This window comes from Glycine max, chromosome 6 (assembly GCF_000004515.6).
Source record: "Glycine max cultivar Williams 82 chromosome 6, Glycine_max_v4.0, whole genome shotgun sequence".
Lineage (NCBI taxonomy): Eukaryota > Viridiplantae > Streptophyta > Magnoliopsida > Fabales > Fabaceae > Glycine > Glycine max.
Genome location: NC_038242.2, coordinates 40,993,723 through 41,020,653, shown reverse-complemented (window position 1 = coordinate 41,020,653; position 26,931 = coordinate 40,993,723). Strand labels below are relative to the sequence as shown.

Below are 26,931 nucleotides of genomic sequence, written 5' to 3'. Positions count from 1 at the left end.
GTATGCACATGTTATTTTTATTTTATTTTCTACATGAATATTATTGGTAGAGCCAGACTTAAGCATTCTGCGCATGGAGTGTATTTCTGATGTAGTTGAGGTGTGTTACACATAAATATTGGCTTTCAAATTTTGTTTTGTCATCTGACATTGTTAAGGAATCTATGAGTGAGTTTTGAGTTTTCATGGTTTGAATTTGAATGAAATGAGTTTGTTTAATTTAATCTGCTATATTAGTAATTGATAACTGCTGTACTACAAATTTTTTGTTTGCTGAACTGAACATTGTTGATGGAGGGATATTGTTGTCTACTTTGTTCATCTTAGACATTCCCTGCTGTAGTCATCTCATATTTATTTGTTGCCTATTCGAGTGCTTATGTTTTACAGACAATGTAATATCCATGTTCTGTTTTCAGATTTACTTGATCAAAAAAATAAATCCTATCCCAGCATGTTGTATTCATAGACCAGATAAATGTATATAATTTATGTGTTTGCCTCTGTAGCTGTTCGATCTATGTCCACATATGACACAATCAAAGTTCTTCTGTTTCATCCATGTTAAGCTTGATTACCATCACACATTAGCCATTTTGTTGTACTGGTTTTTCCCAATTTAATTCAATTATATTAACAACTTTGTTACATACTTAACTCAATCCTAATCTTTTGTCCTCTCCATTTAGTTATTTAACCCTCTTTTTCTTTGTTTTGTTTTGCTATTTTGTGATAACACTATATACCTATATTATTCTAATTATTATATCATATTAATCACTTTTCTATTATCCTAATTGTCTTGATCAAAATTTGGAAAAAAAAATTTCCCTTTTTTTCCTTGCCATACATTTATGTCTATTTTGTCATAGCACTATATACCTCTATTATTGTAATTATTATATTATATTAATCGCTTTTCTATGATCCTAATTGTCTCAATCGAAATTTAGAACAAAAGTTTGTTTGCTTTTTCCTTTCCATACATTTATGTCTAACTTAATTCATGATATATTTAATAACTTAAATTAATTTAAAACCAAAAAACTCATTCCGATTAGAACTATATGTCTAAGCAAAAACTTTTTTTTACCTCTATTTATTCCAATTTTTTATAGCTTTTTTTGGGTTGTTTGACTATACAATTGATGACAGGAACTTTTAATATGCACTCAAACTTGCTTTAAACATCCAGAAACATTTTTTTATATCTTTTTATATTTATTCAATTTCTAGGTTTGTTTCATATTATTTCCTGCAATTTTTAAAAGTTTACAACGCAATCAATCCTTTTTACAAACAATCTACATAGTGTTTATATCACTTACAGTAAAATGCCGTCCCGTGCATTGCACGGGCATTCAACTAGTTTTGATGTAAAACAATCTTTTAAAAGATTACTCAAGAATGTTATGAATTATTAGAATTTTTTAGGCAAAATTGTACTTTTAGTCCCCCACTTTAGCTCCAATTTCACATATGGTTCCCCGGTAATTTAATTCACAAATTTGGTCTTCCGATTTTATAAAATCCTGCAATGTTGATCCCGAACGCCTCAATTGGATGTTGACCGTCAAGCAGCAACGTTGACTGCCACGTGTCAACGTCTGAGAGATTCCTTGAAAATGCTTGCATTTTATCCCCGGAGTTCGTGTTCTTCTTCATGGCGGCCTCCATGCTTGGCGCCGTGGCCACCACCGCCAATCCCTTCTATAACGCTGTCGAAATCACGAAGCAACTCGCCGCTTCCAAGGCCAAGCTCGTAGTCACCCTCTCCGCCCACGTCCCAGCGGCGCAACCCCGAAGAGGGTGACTACGAGCTTGGCCTTGGATGCGGTGAGTTCCTTTGTGATTTCGGCGGCGGTATAGAAGGGATTGGTGGTGGTGGCCACGACGTTGAGCATGGAGGCCGCCATGAAGAAGAACATGAACTCTGGGGAAAAAAATGCAAGCATTTTCAAGGAATCTCTCAGACGTTGACACGTAATAGTCAACGTCGCTGCTTAATGGTCAACGCCCAATTGAGGTGTCCGGGACTAACATTGCAGGATTTTATAAAATCGGAGGACCAAATTTGTGAATTAAATTACCGGGGGACCATATGCGAAATTGGAAGTGGGAGATCAAAAGTACAATTTTACCATTTTTTTATAATTCATTTGGATTTTAATAGATTTATATAGTAAAATTTTAAAAGATTTAAAAAAACTGAATTTATAAGATTTGAAATAATTTCAAAGTTTTTTTTAGAAATCTTTTAAAATTTCAAAAATCAATAATAATAATAATAATAAAATAAAGAGAAACAAGCATATGCCATTACCGCAAGGCACAATTTGAAGAAATTTTTTTCCTATAACCTTCTATCACTTGAAAAAACAAGTGCAGGCTACTGCACGACACAATCAAATACAAAAGACTAAACAATCCATACAGGACTATTAACAAAAAGTCTCTCTCTTTTTATTTTATTTTATTGTAATAATACAATTTTTTCAACCAAAAGCAAAATTTATAATAATCAGATATGCAAGCATCACTGAGTTCTTTCATATCCTGCACTGAGATGCATAAAAACACTAACTGCAAACACCAATGGAAAAAGTATCTTTAACCCTGTTATGATACAAATGATAAGATCGAACAACTCTAATGTTATGTGTAATTTTTTAGGGTTTAACATAGAAGAAAGAAAAAATCATGTGTGATGGGAGAAAGCATCAGAACAAAGAAGGGATTGCATCGAGTGGGAGAAAGAAAAGTCTAACAACAAAAAAATAAAGAGTTTAGGAAAATCTAAGTATTTGGATATAGATGTGATTTTTATATTTTCTATTAAGAAGTTATGTAAAATCTATTGAAATCAATCTTTAAAAAATAATTCATCACATGTTACATTTGAACACCAGAACATTTTTTATAAATTATAAAAACTCTTAATTGAATATCTAACAAATTTTATTATGTTATTTACAAAACCTTAATAGTTTTGAGTCAATATTATGCCCTATTTTTATCATTTAAAAGTTTGGATTGAAAATTTTAAAATCTTAATGAATACAACTTCGAGAGTGTGTTTTTCAGTTTTATCATTTTTATTTTCCAGCGAAAAAAAAGGTAAGATTAAGGAAAAATAATTTAATTTGGGTATAATTTTGCCATAGTTGGCTTTGGCTTTTACCTCAGTTGAAGAAGCTAAAAAGAATACTGACATATTTACGTGTAGTCTCGCTGGTTTTCGTTGCTTCCTTTCTTCGTTGCGACGCCAATGGCTTCTACGGGCGAAAAAGGTTTCTCTCCCTCCCTCCCTCTCTCTCTGTCTCTTTCTGTGTGTGTCTCTATGTTTTCTTATTTATTTATTTTATCTGTGTTTGAAATTTTTGTTTCAGAGTTTTAATTTTTTGTGCGTAATTTGCTGTTTCTTCAATGTTGCTGGCGTAAATTGGTTTAGCGTCTACTACTGATTATTGTGTTATTGAGAACAAAAACAGTAAGAGGTGGGCTTCTATGTTTCTTTCCCTCTTTATTTTTTCTATAAAATGTTGGAATTGAATTTAAAATTTGTTTAATTTCCCTTAACCCCCCTTTTGGTGGTGGTGGTGGGGTGGGGTTCAAGTTTGCTTATCTTCAAATGTTTAAATTTTTATTTTTTATTATATTGTGTGATGATTTTTGTTTGTGAAATTTGGTATTGAATAGGAATTACTAGAGAAATTGTGACATTGAAGTGCTTTCAATTTTAGGGGAGGGGGGTGGGGGGAGATTGCTTTCTGTAAATTTTAAGTGTTGTAGCTACTGTTTTATTAAGATAATAATGTGAAGGATAAGGAACAAAGATGGAGGAGATTGAGCTTAGGCATTGGGGGAGGGGGGATGTCTCATTCCCTTTTGAATTTTTGAAAGGCGTAGAAAACTTTCTTCATTTGTCAGATGACAAGTGGTTTGGTTTGCTACTATATGGACAATTTGGTTGTTCCGCAATGAAGTAGTGTTTAAGCATGACAATGTTGAGGCTGAGAAGGTAGTTGAGACTATGAAATTCAAGTCCTGGATTTGGCTATCTTCCAAACTAGGTTCTTTTAGATACTCAGTCCATGAATGGTCAAATTTTTTTACCTAACTGTTTGAAGGGAAGTTAACAGGTATAAAGCTTATGGAAGCTATTTTGGGTTGAGGATCAGTCTGGAATTTGTTGGGTCTTTGAGGATGTTTTGATGTTAAATGTTTGAAGTGTATGTTTGTGGTTACGATGCCTGTAGGGGTGGATTGAATCTAAGCTGGTATATTGGACTATGTTGGTAGATAGAAGTAATGAGATGCTGTTAGGAACTATATCATTATTGGAGGGTACAGTTTTTGCCTTGATGATGTTTTTCTGTTGTTGGCACAGAACAACTACGACTTGTTTACAGTTGATATAAGGGCGGCTAACAATGTGGGGAATGCTTTCATTCTAGCTGTTATAATTTACAAATGGTTTTTTGACAGTGGAAGGATGTACATATACAACATAGTGGGGGTAAAGGAGTACACTGATTTGTTGTTTTGTTTCTCTTTCAATAGGTGCTGATATCGTTAAATGTTTGTGTATTTGGGAGGTTGTGGTTTTGTGGAGTTTCTGATAACATGTTATAGGCTACAAGGCAATTTAGTTTGTTTGTGGTGGGGATTTTAAGTGCTGGAAGGGGAACATTTCTTTGGGGGTAGCATGTCTGTCGTATATATCTTTTTTATGATCAAGTTATATTGGGAAAGGGATCTGCTAGTAGTTTCTTTCTTTTAAGATAACTTGCTTTCCTTCTCATGTAATTGGGTTGGTACTGCTGGTACCGCTTTCTTTTTAATTATATACGAGTTTGTTTTGGCTGATAAAAAAAAAGGTACTACCACAGGGCACTTCATGACAATGACTCTGCTGCAAATTGTGTTTTTGTGCAATAGTAGATTCTAAGGGAGATTTCTTGTGGCTTCCATTTAACCAGAGTTGGCTAGCAACTTAGCATGAATCTGAAAGGCCAAAGATTTAGTTTTGACTGTGAAATTCTGTTATCTTTGTTTGCTGATTGTAATGCCTCTATTTAAAAAGTCCTTGTTCTAAATGGATTTGTTGAAGGTTTGATTTATGATCACTATTGTAATTTGATCTATTGTAATGTCTTATAACCAATAGCCTTTTTGGTTATATCTTTGAAGAACTATGATATTATTCCTATGATGTAGTTATATGGTCATAATTAGTATTTCTTTCTTTATTCAATTGGAGATCTGGGTTTGAATAAGAGTATAATTTGCACTTGTTCAATCCTTTATTTCATCCTGTTTCATATTGCATTCCATCATCCAAAAATAGAGATTTTGGTTTGACAATGTATTTTGTGCATGATTTTTATTGATATATGCATAGTATTCAATAGTGCTCTATAGCGGATCAGAGCAGTGCCAGACTGCTGTAGGATTCAAATAGCGGAGAAGTTTTCACTAGTGGCCATCAAAATAGCAGCTTCTTGCGGCTATAGTGGAACTACCATGATATAGCCTTCAAAAATCAATTTTTACCCCCTGGAACACTTGTTTGGGTTTTTTTGGCTATAATATTCTACAAAAAGTTACCTCTATTTGGAGCTCTCTTTTTCACATTTTATAAGATTTTTTTTGTGTTCTGCTCTTTCTTCCTCCTTTAGACTTCCCCAGTTCACTTTTTTTTAAATCTAATTTGTTATATTCTTTTTCATTAATTTCACAATCATATCTCAATTTTTGGCTTCATTACCATGTTCTTATTGCTCCTAGATTGATCATTGGTGACGATTGTGTGTAAATTGTGAGTTAATACAATCATAAATTTCTTTTATTTTGGGGATTTGGTTTTGTTTTTGAGTATTTATGCGTAGTATATACTATTTAGTTTGTATTATAACATTTAGAATAGCAGTCAAGGTTGCTAAAATTGTGAGAAAGATTGTATAATCGCATAATCTTGCAATTTGTCTAGTAAATACCGTGCTGACTCGCATTGAAGATCATAGCTTGTTGCGGATTGTATCAAATAGCAATCTTCCGCTTGAAAATTTGTCCATTCTGCAGTTTTTCAATGTTCAGAGGTGGGTTTGAGTGCTGGATTTCTTGGTCGGGTTTCAGTTCAAAACCCATATTTGCTGATCTGGCCCAGTTTGCAAGGTTGAAAAAAGGTTTAATTACATTTTTTACCCACAACTTTTTAATTTTTGGCGCATTTTATTCCCAACAAATTAATTTGGTGCATTTTATCTCCAACTTTTAAGAAACTTTTAGATTTTACCCTTTGTCATTTTACTTCTAATATAATTGTACTTTTTATCCTCAATTTTTTATTTTTTTGCAAATTTTACACTGAATTTTTTATCTTTTTGGCAAATTTTACCCCCAATTTTATTCCCAATTTTTGTGCTTATTAATGAAAAAATAGTTAGGGGTGAAATTTGCAATTTTCTTAAAATTGGGAGTAAAATGTGTCAAATTAAAAAGTTGGGATAAAATTTGCCAAAAATGAAAAAGTTGGAAGTAAAAGTGTAATTAAGCCTAGAAAAAAACATAACTTCGGATTTCAGTCATTCTTGTTCAGCTCTCCTTCATCCCTAGGGTTTGTTCTTCCCCTGTTCTTCGTCTTGCCTAGCTTCTTGTGTTTTTCGTCTAAAATTGAGATCTCAACTCTCAAGTGCCCTATTCTTCATCTCAGTAAGTTTTTCGATTTTTTGATTCGACCTTGTTCCCCTCAAGCTTGCCCCTTTTTCGTTTTTGTTCCCCTGATTTTAAATTCTCCAATTTTTAATTTAAATAATTCATGTTCTGCTTCTGTTTGTCATGTTGAGCTTCATGGTCTGTGTTCTCTACCACTTATTAATTCTTTTTCTATCTACCCAAAATCATAAATTTTTATCGATATTCGTGTTCTGCCTTTCTCATTTTAATATAGTATTGAAATTGAAATGTAAAAATGTTTTACTTTGTCTTTTTAATATAGTTTCTTATGTTTTGTATTATGTGATTGATTTTGAGTTGTTTTGGACCTGTTTGTTATAAATTTATGAATATGAATATTCCGTTTAGTTCCATGTTCATGAATTACAAGATTTTCCTTACCAGTGTCTTTTTTTTATTACATGTATATCTTTTATATATAATTTTTTGTCTTTTTGGAAGATCTTGCACAGTCATGTGACCTTTTTTTCTTTGCTATATGTGTGAATTTATGAAGATCAATGGATTATTTTATTTTTTGTATTTTTTTATCCTTCAACGTGTTAAAATGCTAGTTCAGTCAATAGAAAACCTAGCATCCTGTTTGTGATTTATCAATTGTGGGAGTGATGTGAGGTTGTTTGTTCTATGGATTTCCTGGCCAGATTGCATTGATGAATGCATGCATTGGATGTGGAACATGAAAATATTTTTTTATATCTTTCTAGTCATCCATAACTTTAAAAGCATGATCTAGATTGCCATATTTATGAAACAAGTTACTGTATTGTTTTTCATTGATTGAGTTTCATCCACACATGGAGTTACTCTTTCTTCTTATTTTGGTTGTATATATCTCTATGGACTTGTAGCAATGGATGTCGAAGATGCAGAGAATGAAGTTTCAGTTTCATCTGCTATTCTCAATTCGATAGCATCTCGGCAGAATGAAGTTCTTTCTCCAGAAGATCTTGCTTGGGTTGAATCCTGCCTAGTTAAAGATTCTGATATTTCAGACACTGATTGGATCCCTTTGAAAAATGCTTTATTAGATATTATCAGCTCCCAACCTCAATCTTTCAGCACTGAAGGAGAAGACGTTAAAATTCCTCCCTACATTATTAGTTCTGAATATGCTAATACTGCAACAACTTCTGATGAGAAACTTAATCTGCAATCTTCAACTTCTGATGAGAAACTTATTATTCTGCAATCTTCAACTTCTGATGAGAAACTTATTCTGCAATCTTCAACTTCTGATGGGAAACACTTATCTGAGCCTTCTTCAACTTATAATGTTAATTCATTACTGATGGCAGTAGAGACAAGCACCGATGAAATTCCAGATGATGAAAAGACTGGTACTTTGCCATCTATCAATCCTTTTCTGCCAACTTATAAGGAACACCTGAAGGAGGAGAATGAAACCATTGATTCTGGACTTAATCTGGATTCTTCCTCTTATGAGATGGAGCACCTTGCCGAGAATATCTTCAAAATCTGGGATTTTGATATTCAATCTGAGGAAGGTGAACTGGTTAAACAGTTGGACAAAGCCCTATCAGAGAATTCCTTTCAAACAGTGCCACCATCTTTTGATGATTCATTGAAGTTGAAGGATAGCTCACTCGATGATCTTATTGCTGGCATTGCTGACTTATCATTAAATAAAAATGTCTAGAGTTCTCTGATTTTTTAACTCTGGTGAAGATTGTTCTGTTAAATTATGTTACTTTCAAGTATTAGCATTAGTATTTAGAAGTTAAAAGCCTTTTTTGCTTGTTAGTTAAATTTATTTTTATTCGGAACAATGACGAGGCCCTGAGGTATCTTTGCAATATAGGACCCTCTTCTGCTCTAATACAAAACCACCTGTGATATGGATTGTGAAAACAGGACATACATGAAATTAGTGCTTATTTTATGACCTTGTTTCTTACAGTGAGAAGTCTGGACTGGATGATGGATACTTATTTTATAATCCATGTGCTTATCTAAGTTATGAACACATTGCCTCTATTGAGTTGTACCAACAATCATTTATTAACCATTTAACTACTCTCGAGACTTAGGGCCCGTTTGTTTAAATTTGTTTGTTAAAAAAACCTTTTTTTTTTCTAAATAAAATAAACAGTTTTTTTTTTGTTCAAACTATTTTTGCTTTAAAAGATAATTTTTTTTATTGTTTTACTAAACAAATTCTATATACTTAAAAAATAATTTTTTTATAATTCTTTTTTAAAGTTTAAACAAACAAAACTTCACTATTAACACATTTTCTCTCTAAAAGTACAAAGCAGGCACGTAAATGGGACAAAGGCACTAGTTTGGCATCCTTTTCCAAACTATTTATCAAAAGGGACTGTTTTGAAATTATTTATCGAGAGGGTCTATTTTTATTTGCATTGCGCCAAAAGCAGGGACACAATTCAACGGAGAGCTAACATGTGGCATTGAACTGTTGTGCCAAAAGCTTTGCGCAATAGGTTGCTATAGTTGCAGTGACGCAACCACTTTTGGTTAACATAAACATAGGGTAGGGCGCAGGTGCTACACAGGGAACAGTGGTGCGCCAACCCTCTTGATGTAATACTCCTTACTCCTTCCCCACTTATAAACTAAAAATACATGTTGTTCCCTCACTTGCACCAAAGACCCCCCTCTTCCAGTAGCTTCCTTCTTCCCGGTAAGTATTTTTTGCCCCTTTCATCCCAACTTGCTCTCTTTCTCTTGTAGTTTGTTCTGTCTCTCACAATAATTTTATTTCATATTTTTTATTATTGCTAATGACACTTACATATATTAAAATATGTGATATTATGTGTATATTTAAAATATTTAATGAGTACGACATGTTCAGGGGCACGCTAGCCCCCCTCAATTTTTTCAATGTTTTTTTTATTATTAGATATAATACTAACGTTATAAAATTAAAAGTTAAATATAATTTTACCTTATGACATGCATGATTTCCCATAACACGTTTTTACTTTATTTTTAATTTTATTTCACATCTAGAGAGCCTAGGGAAAATTACGTTTGTGTCTCTACATTTTTTATAAAATAAAATACAATAAAAGAGAAAGATAAATAGAAAATGAGAAGAAAAAAAGTGATAAAAAGGGAGTAGTGGATAGTGTTCAGAATAATTACACACCTGATCAGTTCACCTAAGAGTCGTCTCAAATGTCGCCCTTGTATCCGTACCCATATCAAAGCGGAACTTCATCAGGTACGCAGTTTTTGTGTTAATTTAATTTATAATGTCCATTAATATTGTATTTTTATTTAATTTACTGTTTATTTATTATGTTATATATTGTGATATGTAGATGCATATTTTATGGGAACGCAACCTCCGCTACAACCAGGATATGTTATGGCTGACTTATTTGGGTCTCCTTCTCCTGCGGGAACCCCTTCATTTGCACATGGTTGTCAGATATCAATGCCTAATGCCCCAATGGATCCTCCATGGAGTGTGTCGAGAAACATTTCTAACATTACTGATTTATTAGGGGTAGATTTAGGTAATCAATTTTCTGCTGAGACTGATGAAAGGAGGGGCGATAGGAGAAGGAATTCAGACCGACAAGCTCGGAGATGGGAGCGACCATGTGGGATGTCCTCCCGCCATAACACACATGATGTTGTTGTTGATGATGATTGATTAGTTTTATTTTAAATTGTTTGAATTAATTAGAAGATGTGCATAACAAAATTGAGCAAACAACATCAATAAAAATCATGAATTGAATCGGACAATGATAACTAGTCACATGCAGACCATGACGTTAACAACTACCTTGATTAGATTGTAGAGGACAATTGCGTCGGTTGTGTCCTTGTACACCACATCTACCACATTTTTGACGAGTTTGAGAAAGTTCCCTCCAATCCATCTCATTCCTTAATTGTGTTGATCTTGACCTTCCTTTCATACGATTAAAACTTGGATCAGGCACAAGTGTCCATGATGCATCAGATGGAGGAATCGCATCCTCGTTCCCCAGGGGTCACCATGGTGGAGAGTAAGCACGTAAGATGTGATCATTTGTGTATACAACATCTATGTATTGATAGAAGTTGATGCTGACAACACCACACACAACGATAATATGGGAACATGGATAATGGTAAGTACTAAATTGACCGCATTGGCAGTAATTGTCGTTTAAGTTAACTGACCACTTTTGTCCACCTCGTTGAGACATAGGATTGCAAGCCTCCTCAACTTCAAACATTGTTCTCTGAATATCATAAATGCGGACAATGTGAGAACAAGCCTTTTCTTGATTTTTCTGAATCTCTTTCATAACCTTCGAGCAATAAATCTGACAGCTTTGTAATTCTCTTTGAGCTTTACAACCGCGGTCTACAAAATATTGTCGACATCTACTGTATGTTGACTTCACAAGGGCAGTTATTGGTATGTTGCAGCAACCTCTAAAAACTTTATTTACACATTCAGATAGATTAGTTGTCATATGACCGTACCTACGCCCTCCTCTGTCATATGCCATGGTCCATTTTTCTTTTGAAATCTTGTCGATCCATGTTTTTATGGCAGGACTCAAATCACAAAATTTATCAAAATTCCTATCGAATATATGCTTGCAAGGAGTGTATCATGCACATTAGCCATTACCAATTTCAGTAAAATTATCATAAAAAAAAAGATATATTATAAGTCAAATCTTACCTAATTTTTTCAACATTTGTTTTTGTTTCTCATTCTTGAACTTGTGGTTGAAATTGCTTGTGATATATCGCACGCAGTAAACATGATAAGCATGGGGAGGTTGCCACCCAAGTGCTTCATTAGCAACGACTGACTTTATACTTGCATGACGATCAGAAATGAGACATATACCATCTTTATCTGTGACATGTTCACGCAAGTGTGCCAAAAACCATGACCATGCTGTTAATGTTTCTCCCTCAACCACAACAAATGCGAGCGGAAGAACATGGCCATTTCCATCTTGTGTTGTTGCCATTATCAGCGTCCCACGATATTTTCCATACAAGAATGTACCGTCGACTTGTATGATTGACTTGCAATACTTGAAAGACTCTTTACATTGACCGAAAGTCCAAAATACTCGATGGAACTGACGGTATTCACGACTCACCGTATTGCCAACTACAAAATCATCGTCACATATTTGATAATACGATCCTGGACAATGATTTTGCATGTGCGTCAGCCATGACAAAAGTTGGCCATAAGATTCATCCCAATCACCATACTCAATCATAATGGCCTTTTGTTTAGCCTTCCAGGCCTTTCTGTATGAAATTTTATAGTTAAACATACCATTGATCCTTTCTTGAATCAAAGAAATTTTCAATGACGGATCTTCTTTAATCATCCCTATGAAAATAATTATAACAAAAATTAATTATCAACATAAACCAAATCAATGATAAACAAACACGAATAATTAAAATAGTTAAAATCATACCTACTACTCACGTAGCAATCAAATCAGAATCAAGCTTGTCATGGTTTTGTGTTATATTCAAACATGTGTGCGGTCCCCCCCACTCCATAACTTTCCATGTATAAGTTTTTTTAGATACAATTGCCCTCATATAAAAAGGGCATGGGATGTCATCATTTCGATTTACGCAACAAACAAAATATTTTTGTGATTTTGATTCAACAACTTTAAAAGTTTGGTGCACCTTCATAACATACTTTTGCAGTGCATTTTTTAATGCATTTTTGCTTTCAAATTCCATGCCAACAAATAATTCTTGGACAATATTGAAGGTTGATCTCATATCGAAACCACAAATGTCTTCTTCATTCGGATGACTCCATTTAATGTTACTATAACTAGAAGCAGATTCCCAAAATGCAGTCTCACTTCCACCTGCAAATAAATCTTAATATACGGTTTTTTCTCAAAAGTATTTATGAAAATAGGCCTCTTTTAGTGCTATTTAATGTCCATTACTGGTTTAAAACTATATACCAATACGAGCCTCTTCTGTATACTATTTACGAAAACTTATTATAAGATTAAAATATTATAAGATTACAATATTATTTAATTAAATATACCTTCTTCATCTATGTCAGATATATCATCGATATCTTCCTCCTCATCCAACGAGTCCTCAACATATGAATTAGATATCATGTAATCATCATCGTTAGAATCGTCATCTAAATTTATTGCAAATCTTTGAACTTTTGATTCATTGCCAGCTATATTATTCCCACATGATAATAGTGAATTTGTCACATTCAACGCAGAAGCACCGACAACATCTACTTCAACACACAATTCAATGACACCCATTTCTTGTTGTTGTTGAAAACTTTCAATCATTGTTTCAACATCTTCATCGTCACAAATTTGCAATGCAATATATTTACCTGCAACTAAAAATCGACAAGTTATAGTAGATATACTTTTATTTTTATCTAATTTTACCTTATCACGAATTCTTTTTTTTAACCCATCAAAAGTTACACCACGTTTAATTTGAATAGCCTTTTTAGGGCCTTCAAATCTGATGTCGTCGTCACTTTGAAATATTCTTCCATTCAAATAAACCAGAACAATAATTGAAGAACTCATTTTTATAATAAAACCTACAAAATAAATCAATAATGTCATCAATAATTTTCATTAACAATAATAACATCAAAAAATAATACAAATTAATAAATATATTACTGATTTTCACCCCACAGAAGAAATATCAACAAAGTTGTAATATAGAGAGAAAGAAAATTGGAGAGATGCAAAAATGTACTAGAAAGTGTGTCTGGATGGAAGGGGAACGAGGGTTTATATAGGCATGTATTGCGCCGGTAGTAATGACGCAATACGTTGTACTTAGGTAATTTGAGCAAAGGGTTGCTCCAATTGACATGGCACAATACCTTTTCACTGGTCACACGCTGCCGAAAGCAGTCAACACTGGCAGTCAACACACGCTGACATAGCCTGTCCAAAAGTGGTTACGCCACTGCAATTGTAGCAATCCATTGCGCAAAACTTTTGGCACAACAACTCAATGTCACATGTCAGCTCCCCGTTGAATTATGCCCCTGCCTTTGGTGCAATACAAATAAAAACAAATACCCTCGATAAATAGTTTCAAAACGGCTCCCTTTTGATAAATAATTTGTAAAACGACCCAAACTGGTGCTTTTACCCGTAAATGACCTTGGCACCTTTGTGTACTCAAAGATAAGTACATATAAATAGGTAGGAACGTGCGTAGGGTACTCTTGTGTGATTGTCTTACACGAGTAACGTGCAATCATTTAATTATTTTTTTATTTAAAAAGAGGTACTTTGGGTATAGGTTGTGTATCGCATGGAGCCTTGCCACCGTTTTTTTATTTGGGTTGAAACTTGAAATTTTATTTTTTTTATTAAAAAATACATGTTTTATTATGTATACTTTTAAATTAATTTATATAAAAATCGATTCAACTTAACTTTAAAAAAAAAACTTCAAAACAGACGGATCCCTAGAATAAGAACCCCAATGTTGCGATGGGAACATTATCCTCTATCTAGAGATGTTGACAAGACTTGAAAAAAAAAAAAAGACAAGTTGAATTGTTGATAGAAGACTTGAAACTAATTGTGAACAGTTGGGTTTTTTTTTATCCAATTATACCTTTTGATTTTTTTTATATATCCAATTATTTCTTTTTTTTAATTATTAACGTAACTATTCCATATTATTATTTATAGTGAGGATTCAGGCCTTAATTCCGAATTCACATCTTATATTATTTTTAATTTTCTTAGTTCTCGTTTAGAATTCGGACCCAAAGGCAAATTCTAAATGGAAAACTTCTTTTTTTTGTTTATTTTCAATTTTACTTTCTGCAGACCCCATTTATTATCCTCAGCACAAAATTCACACTTTTTTGTTTTACTTTTTACAGACCTTGTTTTTGAATTTGGTATCCCAAACCCGAAGAATTTTGAACGATTTTTTCTTTTTGTTCTCATTATTTTTATTTTGTAAATTTTTTAAGTAATTAGTAATAATTTTTAATTATTGTATTTCAATAAGAAGATTACATATGAAATTTCTAAAATAAACATAGTTTGGATCATACAAAACAAACAAATGGGAAAGCTATTGTCCGAACATATTGTTGGAGTATTATTTATCACACTTCGTGACAAGTTGCATGCATGAAATACATACTTCTTAACATGAGGTCAATTCTCCTTTGAAAACACTTGTGTCACATATTAACAACATATGAGCATACAATGCTAATATGTGAATACCAAAATTATTGGTAACCTAAAATGCAAAAACATTTCCTTGAAAATATTGTGTAGTGTAATATTCAAATAACATTTAGAGTGAGGAAGAAAGGGACAAAACATAACCACCTCTAGAGTATATAATTTAGTTCAATAAAAAAATAAACTCTATACAACATAAAAAATAAGAAATTAACAAGAATAAGAAACTTATTTCTTGCAAAACTAAGACAGAACCAATGTGAATGTCCGTCATATATGGGCTAAAATCTTGACCTTCTATGATTGTATGTTTCATAGTGACATCAATAGTTCCTATATGATCCTGAAATTAAACCCAAAAATAAAAATATAATCATTAGAGACCAAATTAAACTTGACTATCTTGAGGGTAACTCTTATGTCTCCCATATCATTGGGGGTATAAATTTTGACAATGAAAATTGTTAATGGTACAAAATCAAAAGTATAATCAATGGACCCTAACAGTGTATGGTGAGGTGTGTCATCAACATTTACCAATCCTACAATCATACAAATTCAACAATCAATTGAAGATTTAAGTGTATCAAATACAATAAATGTTTTACGGTAGATGACCTTGTGATGAATGAGACTTTGTGAGAAAAATAAATAGTTTGAAGATGATGAGATATTGAAGTTTACATTCATACATTACCCATATTTATACAAATAAATGAGTTGAGCTTTGAATGGAAGAGATAACATAGATTAAATGAAATATGTTGTCGAGCATTTTCTTCCATTGCTATCTCAGTCACTCGTCTATTGTGGGACAAAAGTCGAAGCCCTGTAGGATTCTTAATAAGTGAACAGTAACCTCGTTTACATCAATGCGCTATGGATCATTGATTGTTGTCGATGCTATATTGGTCACTACTTTTATGGAACAAAAGTTGAAGATACGCAAGATTCCTAACGGGTGAACAATAATCTTGTTCACATCAATGCATTATGGGTCATTGACTGTCATTGGTGCTATCTTGATTGCTCTTTTTTTGCCAATAAAGACGAAGCTCTGTAGGATTCCTGACAGGTGAACAATAACCTCGTTCACATCAATGCATTATGGGCTATTGATTTTTGTCGATGCTATCTTGGCCACTACTTTTCTACCATAAAAGATGAAGCTCTGCTGGATTCCTGATGGATGACCAATAATCTCGTTCACAATCAATGTATTAATGGTCATTGATTGTTGTCAATGTTATAGGAATTGATTCTTTTCTGCCACAAAAGACGAAGCTATGCAGGATTCTTGATAGGTGAACAGAAACCTCGTTCACATCAATGCATTATGAGTCATTGATTATTGTCAGTGCTATCTCGATCGCTCCTTTTCTACCACAAAAGATGAACCTTTGAAGGATTCTGATAGGTGAACTGTAACCTTGTTCACATCAATGCATTACCAATTGTTGATTGTCATTAGTGTTATCTCAATCGCTCCTTTTCTACCACAAAAGACAAAGCAAAGGTGATATTTTTTTTGCTTTGGGCACTTTTTTGATGCATTTTTAGGCCAATTGGAGTCCTGAGAGTTCTATTATCAACTTCATCAACATGAAAAATACGAGAATGAATAATTATTTGAACCAAAATAACTCATACTCACAACCATACAAGGGTCGAAAGTTTCCCTCATGGAATGAAATTTTGAAGTAAAGATGATTTTTTTTCTTGTTTTGGGCACTTTTTTGATGCATTTTTAGGCCAATTGGAGTCCTGAGAGTTCTATTATTGGCTTCATCGAAAAGAAAACTATGATAATTAATTATTATTTGAACCAAAATAACCGATACACATAATCATATAAGTGCCAAAAGTTGTCCTCATGAAATGAAATTTTGAAGCAAAGGTGTTTTTTTCTTCTTGTTTTTGAACATTGTCCTAATGCATTTTTAAGCCGATTGAAGTCTTGAGTGTGGAATTATTGACTTCATTGACATGAAAATTATGAAGATGAATCATTAATTGAACAAAAATAACTGATACACATAACCATACAAGTAAGTTGCCCTCATGGAATGCGATTTTGAACCAAAAGGTGATTTTTTCTTGTTTTGGGTACTTTTTTTTATTGCAATTTTAGGCTGATTGGACTCGTGAGAGTTCTATTATTGACTTCATTGATATGAAATATATCACAACCAATTACTATTTGAACCAAAATAACTGATACATATAACCTTACAAGTGTCAAAAGTTACCCTCATGGAATGAAATTTTGAAGCAAAGGTGATTTTTTTTTCTTGTTTTGGACACTTTTTTGATGTATTTTTAGGTCATTTGGAGTCCTGGGAGTTTTATTATTGGATTCATTGATAGGAAAGATATGAGAATTAATCATTATTTGAACCAAAAAAACTAATACATATAATGCAATCCTACCCCGCAAGGGCATTGGATAGAAAACTCCAAGTAGATTGGGCCAGAGATGCAAGAGAAGGCCCTAGGGTTCTTATAAGCCTTAGGGTAGATTTCTGGCCGATGGGCTAAGTACGAGCCCACTTATCTTTGTAAATATTAGATTAAGGTTTCATTATTTTTGGGCCTTGTATTTAGGGCTCCATAATGTAGGTAGGGTACCCTAGAAATATAGGATTTTTCAGCCCTTGTATTTTAGGGCACCTAGACTAGTTTTTGTATTAGGGGTAGTTTTGTAATTTCACATGCACTAAGTGGATATTTGATGTGTGTGGTTGGAAATAAATTTAATTGAATTGGTAGAAGCCCAATCCAATTAAATTTTAGAGGGGGAGGTGAGCATTTGCTTACTACACCCCATTGCCACATCATATAGTCACACTTTGTGCATGTCCTTCATGCTTTTCATGCCTCATGACACCTAAGCACACTTAGTGGAGAATCTTGGAATTGATCTTGGATTAGTGGGATGAACCATAACTAAAATTCACTAATCATAATTAGTGAAATTTTGGCTCCACAAATTCGATTTCAAATTCAAGTGAAATTTGAATTTCCCTCCAATTTTGTGTGACACTTAGGCTATAAATAGAGGTCATGTGTGTGCATTTTTTTCAACTTTGATCATTTGAATATTAAACTTCAGATTTCAAAGCTCATTTAGAGCACAAAATTTCGTGCTCTTCTCTCCCTCTCCCTTCATTCATCTCCTTCTTCCTCCAAGCTCTTATCCATGACCTCCTATGGTGGTGAGCTTCTTCTAGACTCATCTTCTCCTTGAAGTGGCGTCTCCTCTCTCTCTTCCTTTCTCCATTCCGCTGCCATTCATCTTCGAAGAAGCAAAGGAATCCATTGATGAAGAAGATCCTAGGCCTACAAGCTCCAATGGAGCTTGCATCAATATAGGTGCCAAAAGTTGCCCTCATGAAATGAACTTTTGAAGCAAAAGTATTTTTTTCTTGTTTTTGAGCACTTTTCTAATGAATTTTTAGGCCGATTGAAGTCCTGAGAGTTGAATTATCAGCTTCATCGACATAAAAACTATGAGAATGAATCATTAATTGAACCAAAATAATTGCCCTTATGGAATGAAATTTTGAACCAAAAGGTAACTTTTTCTTGTTTTGGGTACATTTTTAATGCATTTTTGGGCTGATTCATGGAGTCCCAAGAATTCTATTATTGATTTCATCGATATGAAAACTATGAGAATGAATTACTATTTCAACCAAAATAACTGACACACATAACTAGACAAGTGCCAAAAGTTGCCCTCATGGAATGAAATTTTGAAGCAAAGGTGATTTTTTTTTTCTTGTTTTAGGAACTTTTTGGATGCATTTTTAGGCCAATCGAAGTCTTGAGAGTTCCATTATTGGCTTCATCGACATGAAAAAAATGAGAATTAATCATTATTTGAACCAAAATAACTGATACACATAATCATATAGGTGCCAAAAGTTGCTATTTTGAAGCAAAGTTGTTTTTTTTCTTGTTTTCGAGCACTTTTTTAATGCATTTTTAGGCCAATTGTAGTCCTGAGAGTTAGATTATCGGCTTCACCTATATGAAAAGTATGAGAATGAATCATTCTTTGAACCAAAATAACAAATACACATAGCCATACAAGTAAGTTGCCCTTATGGAATTAGATTTTGAACCAAAAGGTGATTTTTTTTCTTATTTTGGGTACTTTTTAAATGCATTTTTAAGCTGATTGGAGTACTGAGAGTTCTATTATTGACTTCATCGATATGAAAACTATGAGAATGAATTACTATTTGAACCAAAATAACTGATATGCATAACCAAACAAGTGCCAAAATTTACCTTAATTGAATGAAATTTGAAGCAAAGGTGATTTTTTCTTGTTTTGGGTACTTTTTTGTTGCATTTTTAGGTCGTTTAGAGTCTTGAAAGGTCTATTATTGGCTTCATCGATATGAAAGATGTGAGAATTAATCATTATTTGAACAAAAAATATGATACACATAATCATATAGGTGTCAAAAGTTGCCCTCATGAAATGTAATTTTGAAGCAAATGTGTATTTTTCTTGTTTTTGAGTACTTTTCTAATGAATTGTTAGGCCGATTGAAGTTCTGAGAGTTGAATTATCGGCTTTATTGACATAAAAAATATGAGAATGAATCATTAGTTGAACCAAAATAACTGATACACATAACCATACAAATAAGTTGCTTTCATGGAATGAGATTTTTAACCAAAAGGTTTTTTTTTCTTCTTGTTTTGGGTACATTTTTAATGCATTTTTAGGCTAATTCATGGAGTCCCAAGAATTCTATTATTGATTTCATCGATATGAAAACTATGAGAATGAATTACTATTTCAACCAAAATAACTGACACACATAACCAGACAAGTGCCAAAAGTTGTCCTCATAAAATGAAATTTTGAAGCAAAGGTGTTTTTTTCCTTGTTTTTGAGAACTTTTCTAATGCATTTTTAAGCCGATTGAAATCTCGAGTGTTGAATTATCAACTTCATCGACATGAAAACTATGAGAATGAATAATTATTTAAATGAAAATAACTTATACACATAACCATACTAGAAAGTTGCCCTCATGGAATGAGATTTTGAACCAAATGGTGATTTTGTTTTTCTTGTTTTGGGTACTTTTTTAATGAATTTTTAGACTGATTGGTGTCCTCGGAGTTCTATGATTGACTTCATCAATATGAAAACTATGAGAATGAATTACTATTTGAATCAAAATAATTGATACACATAACTGTAGAAGCAAAGACTTTGATGTTTTGATGATGTCAAAGGATCATGCGCTTCTCAAGTTTAATTCAAGAGGATCATACGCTTCTCAAGTTTAATTCAAGACAAGAATCCAAGAAATTCAAGATATATGATGAAGATAATCTCTAGAGACTTAGGAATGGAATTCCAAGTTGAAACAACAAGAGGTTTGGCCAAAGAATATGAGTTAAAATGTTTTTACAAGAGATTTACTCTCTGGTAATCGATTACCAGAGGATGTAATCGATTACCAGTGGCCAAAATGATTTAAAACTATTTAAAACAGCTATTATAAATTTGAATTCAAATTTTACAATGTGTAATCGATTACACTTGGATGGTAATCGATTACCAGCAGTTATTGAACGTTTTAATTCAAATTTTAAAGCCTGTAATCGATTATACAAGTCCTGTAATCGATTACCAGAGGAGATTTTCAGAAAATAATTTCCAAGAGTCATATCTGTTCAAATGGTTTTTGAATGGCCATCTAAGGTCTATTTATATGTGACTTGGAACACGAATTTGTTTAGAGTTTTTCAGAACAAAAAATCTTATTCTCTCAAAAGCAAAAATTGTCTTATCCTCTTAAAAATTCCTTGGCCAATACACTTGCAATTCAATAAGGAATTATTTGAGTGCTTCATCGTTCAATCTATCTCTTTCAAGAGAGATTTCTTCTTCTTTTCTTCTTACTTCTGAAAATGGATTAAGAGACCGAGGGTCTCTTGTTGTAAAGCAATATGAACACAAAGGAAGGGTTGTCCTTGTGTGGTTCAGAACTTGTAAAGGGTTTTTGCAAGTTAGTGGAACTCTCAAGCGGGTTGCTTGGGGATTGGACGTAGGCACAAGGGTGTGACCGAACCAATATAAAACTGAGTTTGCACTTTCTCTTCCCTTAAACTCTTTTATTTATTATTGCTTATTGCTTCTATTCAGTAAGTTTAATTTGAATAATTATTTAGGAATTCATTTTAAAAGGAATCTTGGGATTTGGGTTAAAATCAAAATAGAATTTTTAATTAGGGAATAGTTTGTGATATCTTAATTCAACCCTCCTTCTTAAGATATCTGAGACCATTTGTTTAACAATAACTAGACAAGTACCAAAAGTTTCCCTCATGGAATGGAATTTTGAAGCAATGGTGATTTTTTTTTTCTTGTTTTGGGCACCTTTTTGATGCATTTTTAGGCCAATTGGAGTCCAGAGAGTTTTATTATTGGCTTCATCGACATGAAAAATATGAGAATTAATAATTATTTGAACCAAAATAATTGATACACATAATCATATAGATGTCAAAAGTTGCTCTCATGGAATGAAATTTTGAAGTAAAGGTGATTGTTTTTGTTGTTTTTGAGCATTTTTCTGATGCATTTTTAGGTTGATTAGAGTTCTGAGAGTTGAATTATCGGCTTCATCGATATGGAATCTACGAGAATGAATCATTATTTGAACCAAAATAACTAATACACATAATCACGCAAGTGCCAAAAATTATCCTAATGGAATGAAATTTTGAAGCAAAGGTGATTTTTTTCCTGCAAATGGTTCAAATAAGTGTTGTGAAACTTTGCCAATAAATTTTGAATAATGAAAAATTATCATATTAACATAAGTAAATTACATAAACACAAAATACTGACAATTATTTTTTAATACACTAGTTGCTAAAAACAAAAGCAAAATACATAATTAATCACTAAAGTGGGATCCAGTCCACAATGTCTTGGCTTTCTCATACGATGCTGATGTTGGAGGGGTTATTTTTGTTGATGTTCTGGTTGTAGTCCACTGTGAACAAGTTCATCATGAGGTTGACCAAAATCCTGAGTGATATTTAAACTAAATGATGGTAGAGTAAAACTCACATCTCTCATTCAATGATGAATTACCACCCTTGTTATGCGGATGCAATGTTTGCATATATACAACAACTGACTAAGGGGTTCCTAGATTTACACCAAACAAATTATTGTAGAATTTTGTAGTTGTGGATGCAAATGATTTTGGATCATTTTCAAGTGTTGCATATGGTTGTTGTTCAGATGAAGACAATGCGAACCATTGACTAGGTGGCTCCATGTCATAATTGGGCATGGTGTCTATCACAAATGTACTCCGTTATGGACGTGCTTTGCACGTTCATGCACACTATTGTTGATGATGATGTGCTTCAAGGTCTTCATTCAACATGTCGTACGGACCATTGTTGTTGGGTTGTGGAGTTATGTTCCTTGGCTGTACCGAATTAATATGGTACCATTGAAGGTATTTAGGGGTCTGATGTAGAAGTCCTTGCACATGTTGCCTTACCAAGACTTTTTCTTGTCTTTTATTCCAAAACCTTATCCACTTAGCATGTTTTTCTTCCCAGTTTTTTCAGTAGAGCTTCACCTGGTCTGTCTGTTGTAGACGACCACTGCATAATGAACCAATGCAGTCCATATGTGTGAATCGTTAAATGCTTGTGGTGGCATTGTTTGGACATAAAGAAGATATGGCATCCAAAGAAACTATAATATTAAATAAAATTATTACAATGTATGAAACTTCATTAATTTCTATAATATTAATTTATAACTATTTGTCATAATTATACCTGATCATGCTTCATGTTATCAATTCTTACTCTCAAACCAATAACGTCAGTGTGAGGAGTTCCAACAAAATGTAACTCACCCCTGCTCCACTAAACTACTAGTGGATACGTTGGTTGACTGTTGCATTATGATGCAACTAAATGAACCAATGGAATGCGATACCATCCCTAAGACTATAAAAATGATGTACACCCACCAAGCATTTAACATTGACTTTTGTTGCCCGACACATTTCTCTATACAGTGTATCTAAAAAAGTGGAGCCCCAACTATATCTGCCAACACACGTAAGATTTGTTAAAAGAGTTAAGTACATTAGGTGAACATTGTTACCTGTTTTATCAGACATCAATACCCCCCACAATTAATCCAAGAATGTATGCTCTACAATGAACTTCTAATTGTTGCCGTGTTAGTTGTTGTGATAAAGGTTACATATTGTCATGTAAGGATTTTAGTTTGATCACCGACCCTACTATTGCATCACCTCTTAGTGGAGCAACTCCTAGATAAGTATGACACATGTCTTTATAGTCAAAATAAGTTGGTGTAGTCATTGGTTTTCCATGCACATGTAGTCCTAGATGAAGTGCTACATTTTCTAACGTTATTGTACATTCTTTGTGACACCCTCTACCTCGACATATATATAAATAAACAAAATATATAAAAATATCGGTAACCAAATTCACACGGGTAAAAGGTTCACATTCACTTCACTATTATCAATTAAAACTTATTAAAACATATTCGGCTCAAAATAAGGCTGTCAAAATTTACGTAGATATTTTGTTAAATCAGTGAAATAAAATAAAATAGACTAACATCATGCAATTAATATAAAAACTTATGTCCCACTGTCACATCCTATCAGAGCGTTGTGTCCCGACGTCCTTCAGCACAATGTTCCTTAAAGCAATTCACCTAGTCATCTGCTCCCCTGAACACAAAGTTCAAGATCATCACAGGATCCAAACACAAACAACACATGGGGAGTGAGTTATCACATTCCTAACTAATAGAAAAACAAGATAACTAGATATGCATATCATATAAACCAAATAAAACTTACTTACACGTAATTCACATAATTCCACCACTTTGTCATTCAAAGTTCACTTTTCATCCATCAATCACACTTTTCAATCATCAATCACATTACACAAGAATCACACGCTCTGATCAAGACATAATAACACATCAATTTCATAATAAACAATTAGCAAACGCATGAGACAGTTATGCTAAGACTCAAGCCTATATGCAATGTGGTACCATGTCAGTGAAAAACCACCTTGGGGTGCTTAGGAGTACATAACAAGACACACCACACAATGAGTTTGTCAGGTCACTTTCACTAAGTAAGATCATAGGGAGACCAGTCAGGGTCACGATGTTTTGCGAGAATGCTCCAACCATATGGGATCAGTATAGGCTTAAAGGAACACTCAAACCCGGTGACCCCCAAGGCCTACACTCCGAAGAGTCCGTCAGGGCCTCTCCCTCCTGATTCAGGTCCAACCCCTAAAATCATTTTAGCACACAGACACTGCTCGTGAATTATACAATACCCACGACCTCACACTCGTGTTTTAAACACGTACAACATATTGCGCTACAATTTAACACTGGTTCCTAAATAGGAAACCTACACTTTCTCTTTAACACTGGTTCCTAAATAGGAAACCTACATTTCCTCTTTAACACTGCGCATTTACATTTTTTTCAAGATAACACTAGTCGAGTTATTGTACAATTCACAGCTTACAACACAAATAATGTCACATTCCACCATCACATATTTTCACGTATCTCACAATTCAACATCTGTTCTACTTTACACTTTTACTCAATCTCAATAACAATATTATAATCTCAAGGCAACATATTATTCCACAATTCATCACATATTTCATTTATAAGCACTGTTCATGAATTATACAATACCACGACCTCACACTCATGTTTCAAACATGTTTAATACAATTTAACATCTCATAATATCACATCAACCATCTCATTTTTACATGTATCTCACAAATTGACACATTCAACTTGTACTACTCAATCTTCACAATAATATTATAATACCATTATAATAACTTATTACACCTTATAACTCATGTACACATCACACAATAATAATATTTGCATGATACCAAAACATATATATGTATATGTATATAGTAAATTAAACTACATTGGTTTTAATCAAGGGATTTCTATAACAATTAATTTAATATTACATCAAAAGAATTTACCACTAGGCATTAACCTTACAATTTTCTTTAATTTATTATTCTAGTATTACAATAATTATATACACATAACATATTGATCATCGTTGTAGAAAAATTAGAACAAGATAATAATTTGTATAAAATAAGTCATTGAATAATATTATTTAAAATATAATTTACATTAATAAAAGAGCTTAATTTTTTTAAGGGATTCACACTCAACACAAGAACATATCAATTTCACAACAATTGGTCTGTCAAACATATATAATTCACTGTAATAATTATAAGGATAAAATGAAAATTGCAAAAACACCTCAAAACTCATTCCAATTGATATCTCTAAGGATCCCTACACATGTTCTCACTAATCCCCAATTGTGAATAACTCATCTCTTACCTCTAAGCGGACTCACGTGTCTTCAGCCAGCGATAGCAGCATCTCTAGCAGTTCCCTAAGATTCCTTTAGTTTTTTCCTCTAACTGCTCCGATAGAGTTCCCAAATGTCAGAGAGACAGAGAAGAGATTGAAGCCTCCACTTGTACTCTCCTGGTGAGATTCCTTTTTCTCTCTCCACGAATATTATCTCGAAAATCCCAACGGTGAAAGTGTGGGTAATTGAATTTTGAACAAAATATCCAAATTTTACTACAATCCAACGGTTAAAGAATCCGGAATCGTAGTTTTTCCAAGGCAGTTTTGAGTTTCTGTGAGAAAATAAAAGGCTACAATGCGAAGGGTTTTCCTCTAAGCTCAGACATGATTTTGAAATTCCCAAAGGTGAGAATGCTCAGAATTGGGTTGCGAACGTGCTGCTAACATTTCACGAAGATCCAACGGTAAATGAGTCCGAGATTATCATTTTTATGAGACAGGTTTAGTGGGTTGCGGGAAAAAGAAAGAGTTTTGAGAAGAGAAGGGGAAAAACGAAAATGTGACCAACAGGAGGCACCTGACTTAACATAGCTATTTATACCTAGGATACTTAGCCTATTATTTTCTCTATATTTATTTATTTATTTACTAAAAAGCTTTTTAAATTTATTTACGAAAAATTGGGATGTTACATTCTCCAACTAGAAGGTGAAAAGTGTGTGTTTCAAGTCTCCATCTTTCAACGAGCCCAGTTACAAAATGATGATCAATCTTGAAGTGGCTCAACATTGCTACTTGAGCAAAGCCAACTTCCTTTAATAGTGATTCTATTCACAATTAGAAGTTCAAAACGTAAGCAAACCTTATTTTCTTCCCATAAATAAATTTTGGATTAACTTATTAAGTTAAGGAATGGAAAATATGAAAATAAGAGCCTCCGTTCGTAAAATTTGTGAAAAATGTCGATTGATTCGGCACAAGCATTGAATGACAACATGAATTAATGACATTATGTGCACTACCCTGTTGGTGAAAGCATTAAACCATAATTGTTAGCAACAATATTATGTTTTCAAATTACATAAATAAAAATAATGAAAACAAACATTTTTTAGCATACCATGTTATGTATATGTGCAGATCTATGTTTGTGTTGTTCCCATAACAATATTGAAGACTCCATTTTTTTAACACAATAAAAACAAATTGATTGAACCGGATAATTGTTTTACTCGGTGAAGAAATTGTATGTGTATGTGGTTAACTCTTACTATGCATATTTATACTTGTGTTGCAACCTACGTCATGTCAATGCTGATCATTTAAAAATGAAATCTGCATTGTTCATCATCCTTTAACCGTTGAATGAAAAACTATATTTGAATGTGATCTTAATCACATGTTAATAGTTGTATGCATAGAGATCAATGCGATCCAACTCGTTCAATCTGCCGGTGCAATTCAAGCCATCGATTACTCTTTTTTTTTAACAAGAATGACTACACACTGACA

At 33.2% G+C, this 26,931-nt stretch overlaps 1 protein-coding gene across 4 annotated transcripts; it reads left to right on the top strand.

The window, feature by feature from the left end:
* Positions 1-3,059: 3,059 nt before the first annotated feature.
* Positions 3,060-8,641, top strand: LOC100305907 (uncharacterized). Of its 4 annotated transcripts, none has more exons than XM_041015963.1 (3): positions 3,060-3,117; positions 3,227-3,290; positions 7,590-8,641. In XM_041015963.1, exons 2-3 carry the CDS (start codon positions 3,269-3,271, stop codon positions 8,396-8,398), a joined length of 831 nt encoding a protein of 276 aa, XP_040871897.1. In that variant the 5' UTR covers positions 3,060-3,117; positions 3,227-3,268; the 3' UTR covers positions 8,399-8,641. The 4 variants fall into 4 exon arrangements, with proteins under 4 accessions (XP_040871897.1, NP_001339485.1, NP_001238553.2 ...); NM_001352556.1 differs by lacking the exon at positions 3,060-3,117 and adding an exon at positions 3,390-3,497 and having other exon boundaries at positions 3,193-3,290; positions 7,590-8,458; NM_001251624.2 differs by lacking the exon at positions 3,060-3,117 and having other exon boundaries at positions 3,193-3,290; positions 7,590-8,458.
* Positions 8,642-26,931: the final 18,290 nt, after the last annotated feature.

Excerpts from the sequence above, each read along its gene's own strand:
- LOC100305907 (XM_041015963.1), top strand. The coding sequence starts at position 3,269 with ATGGCTTCTACGGGCGAAAAAG. Across the intron at positions 3,291-7,589 it reads GGCTTCTACGGGCGAAAAAG|CAATGGATGTCGAAGATGCA; the intron begins GTTTCTCTCCCT and ends ATGGACTTGTAG.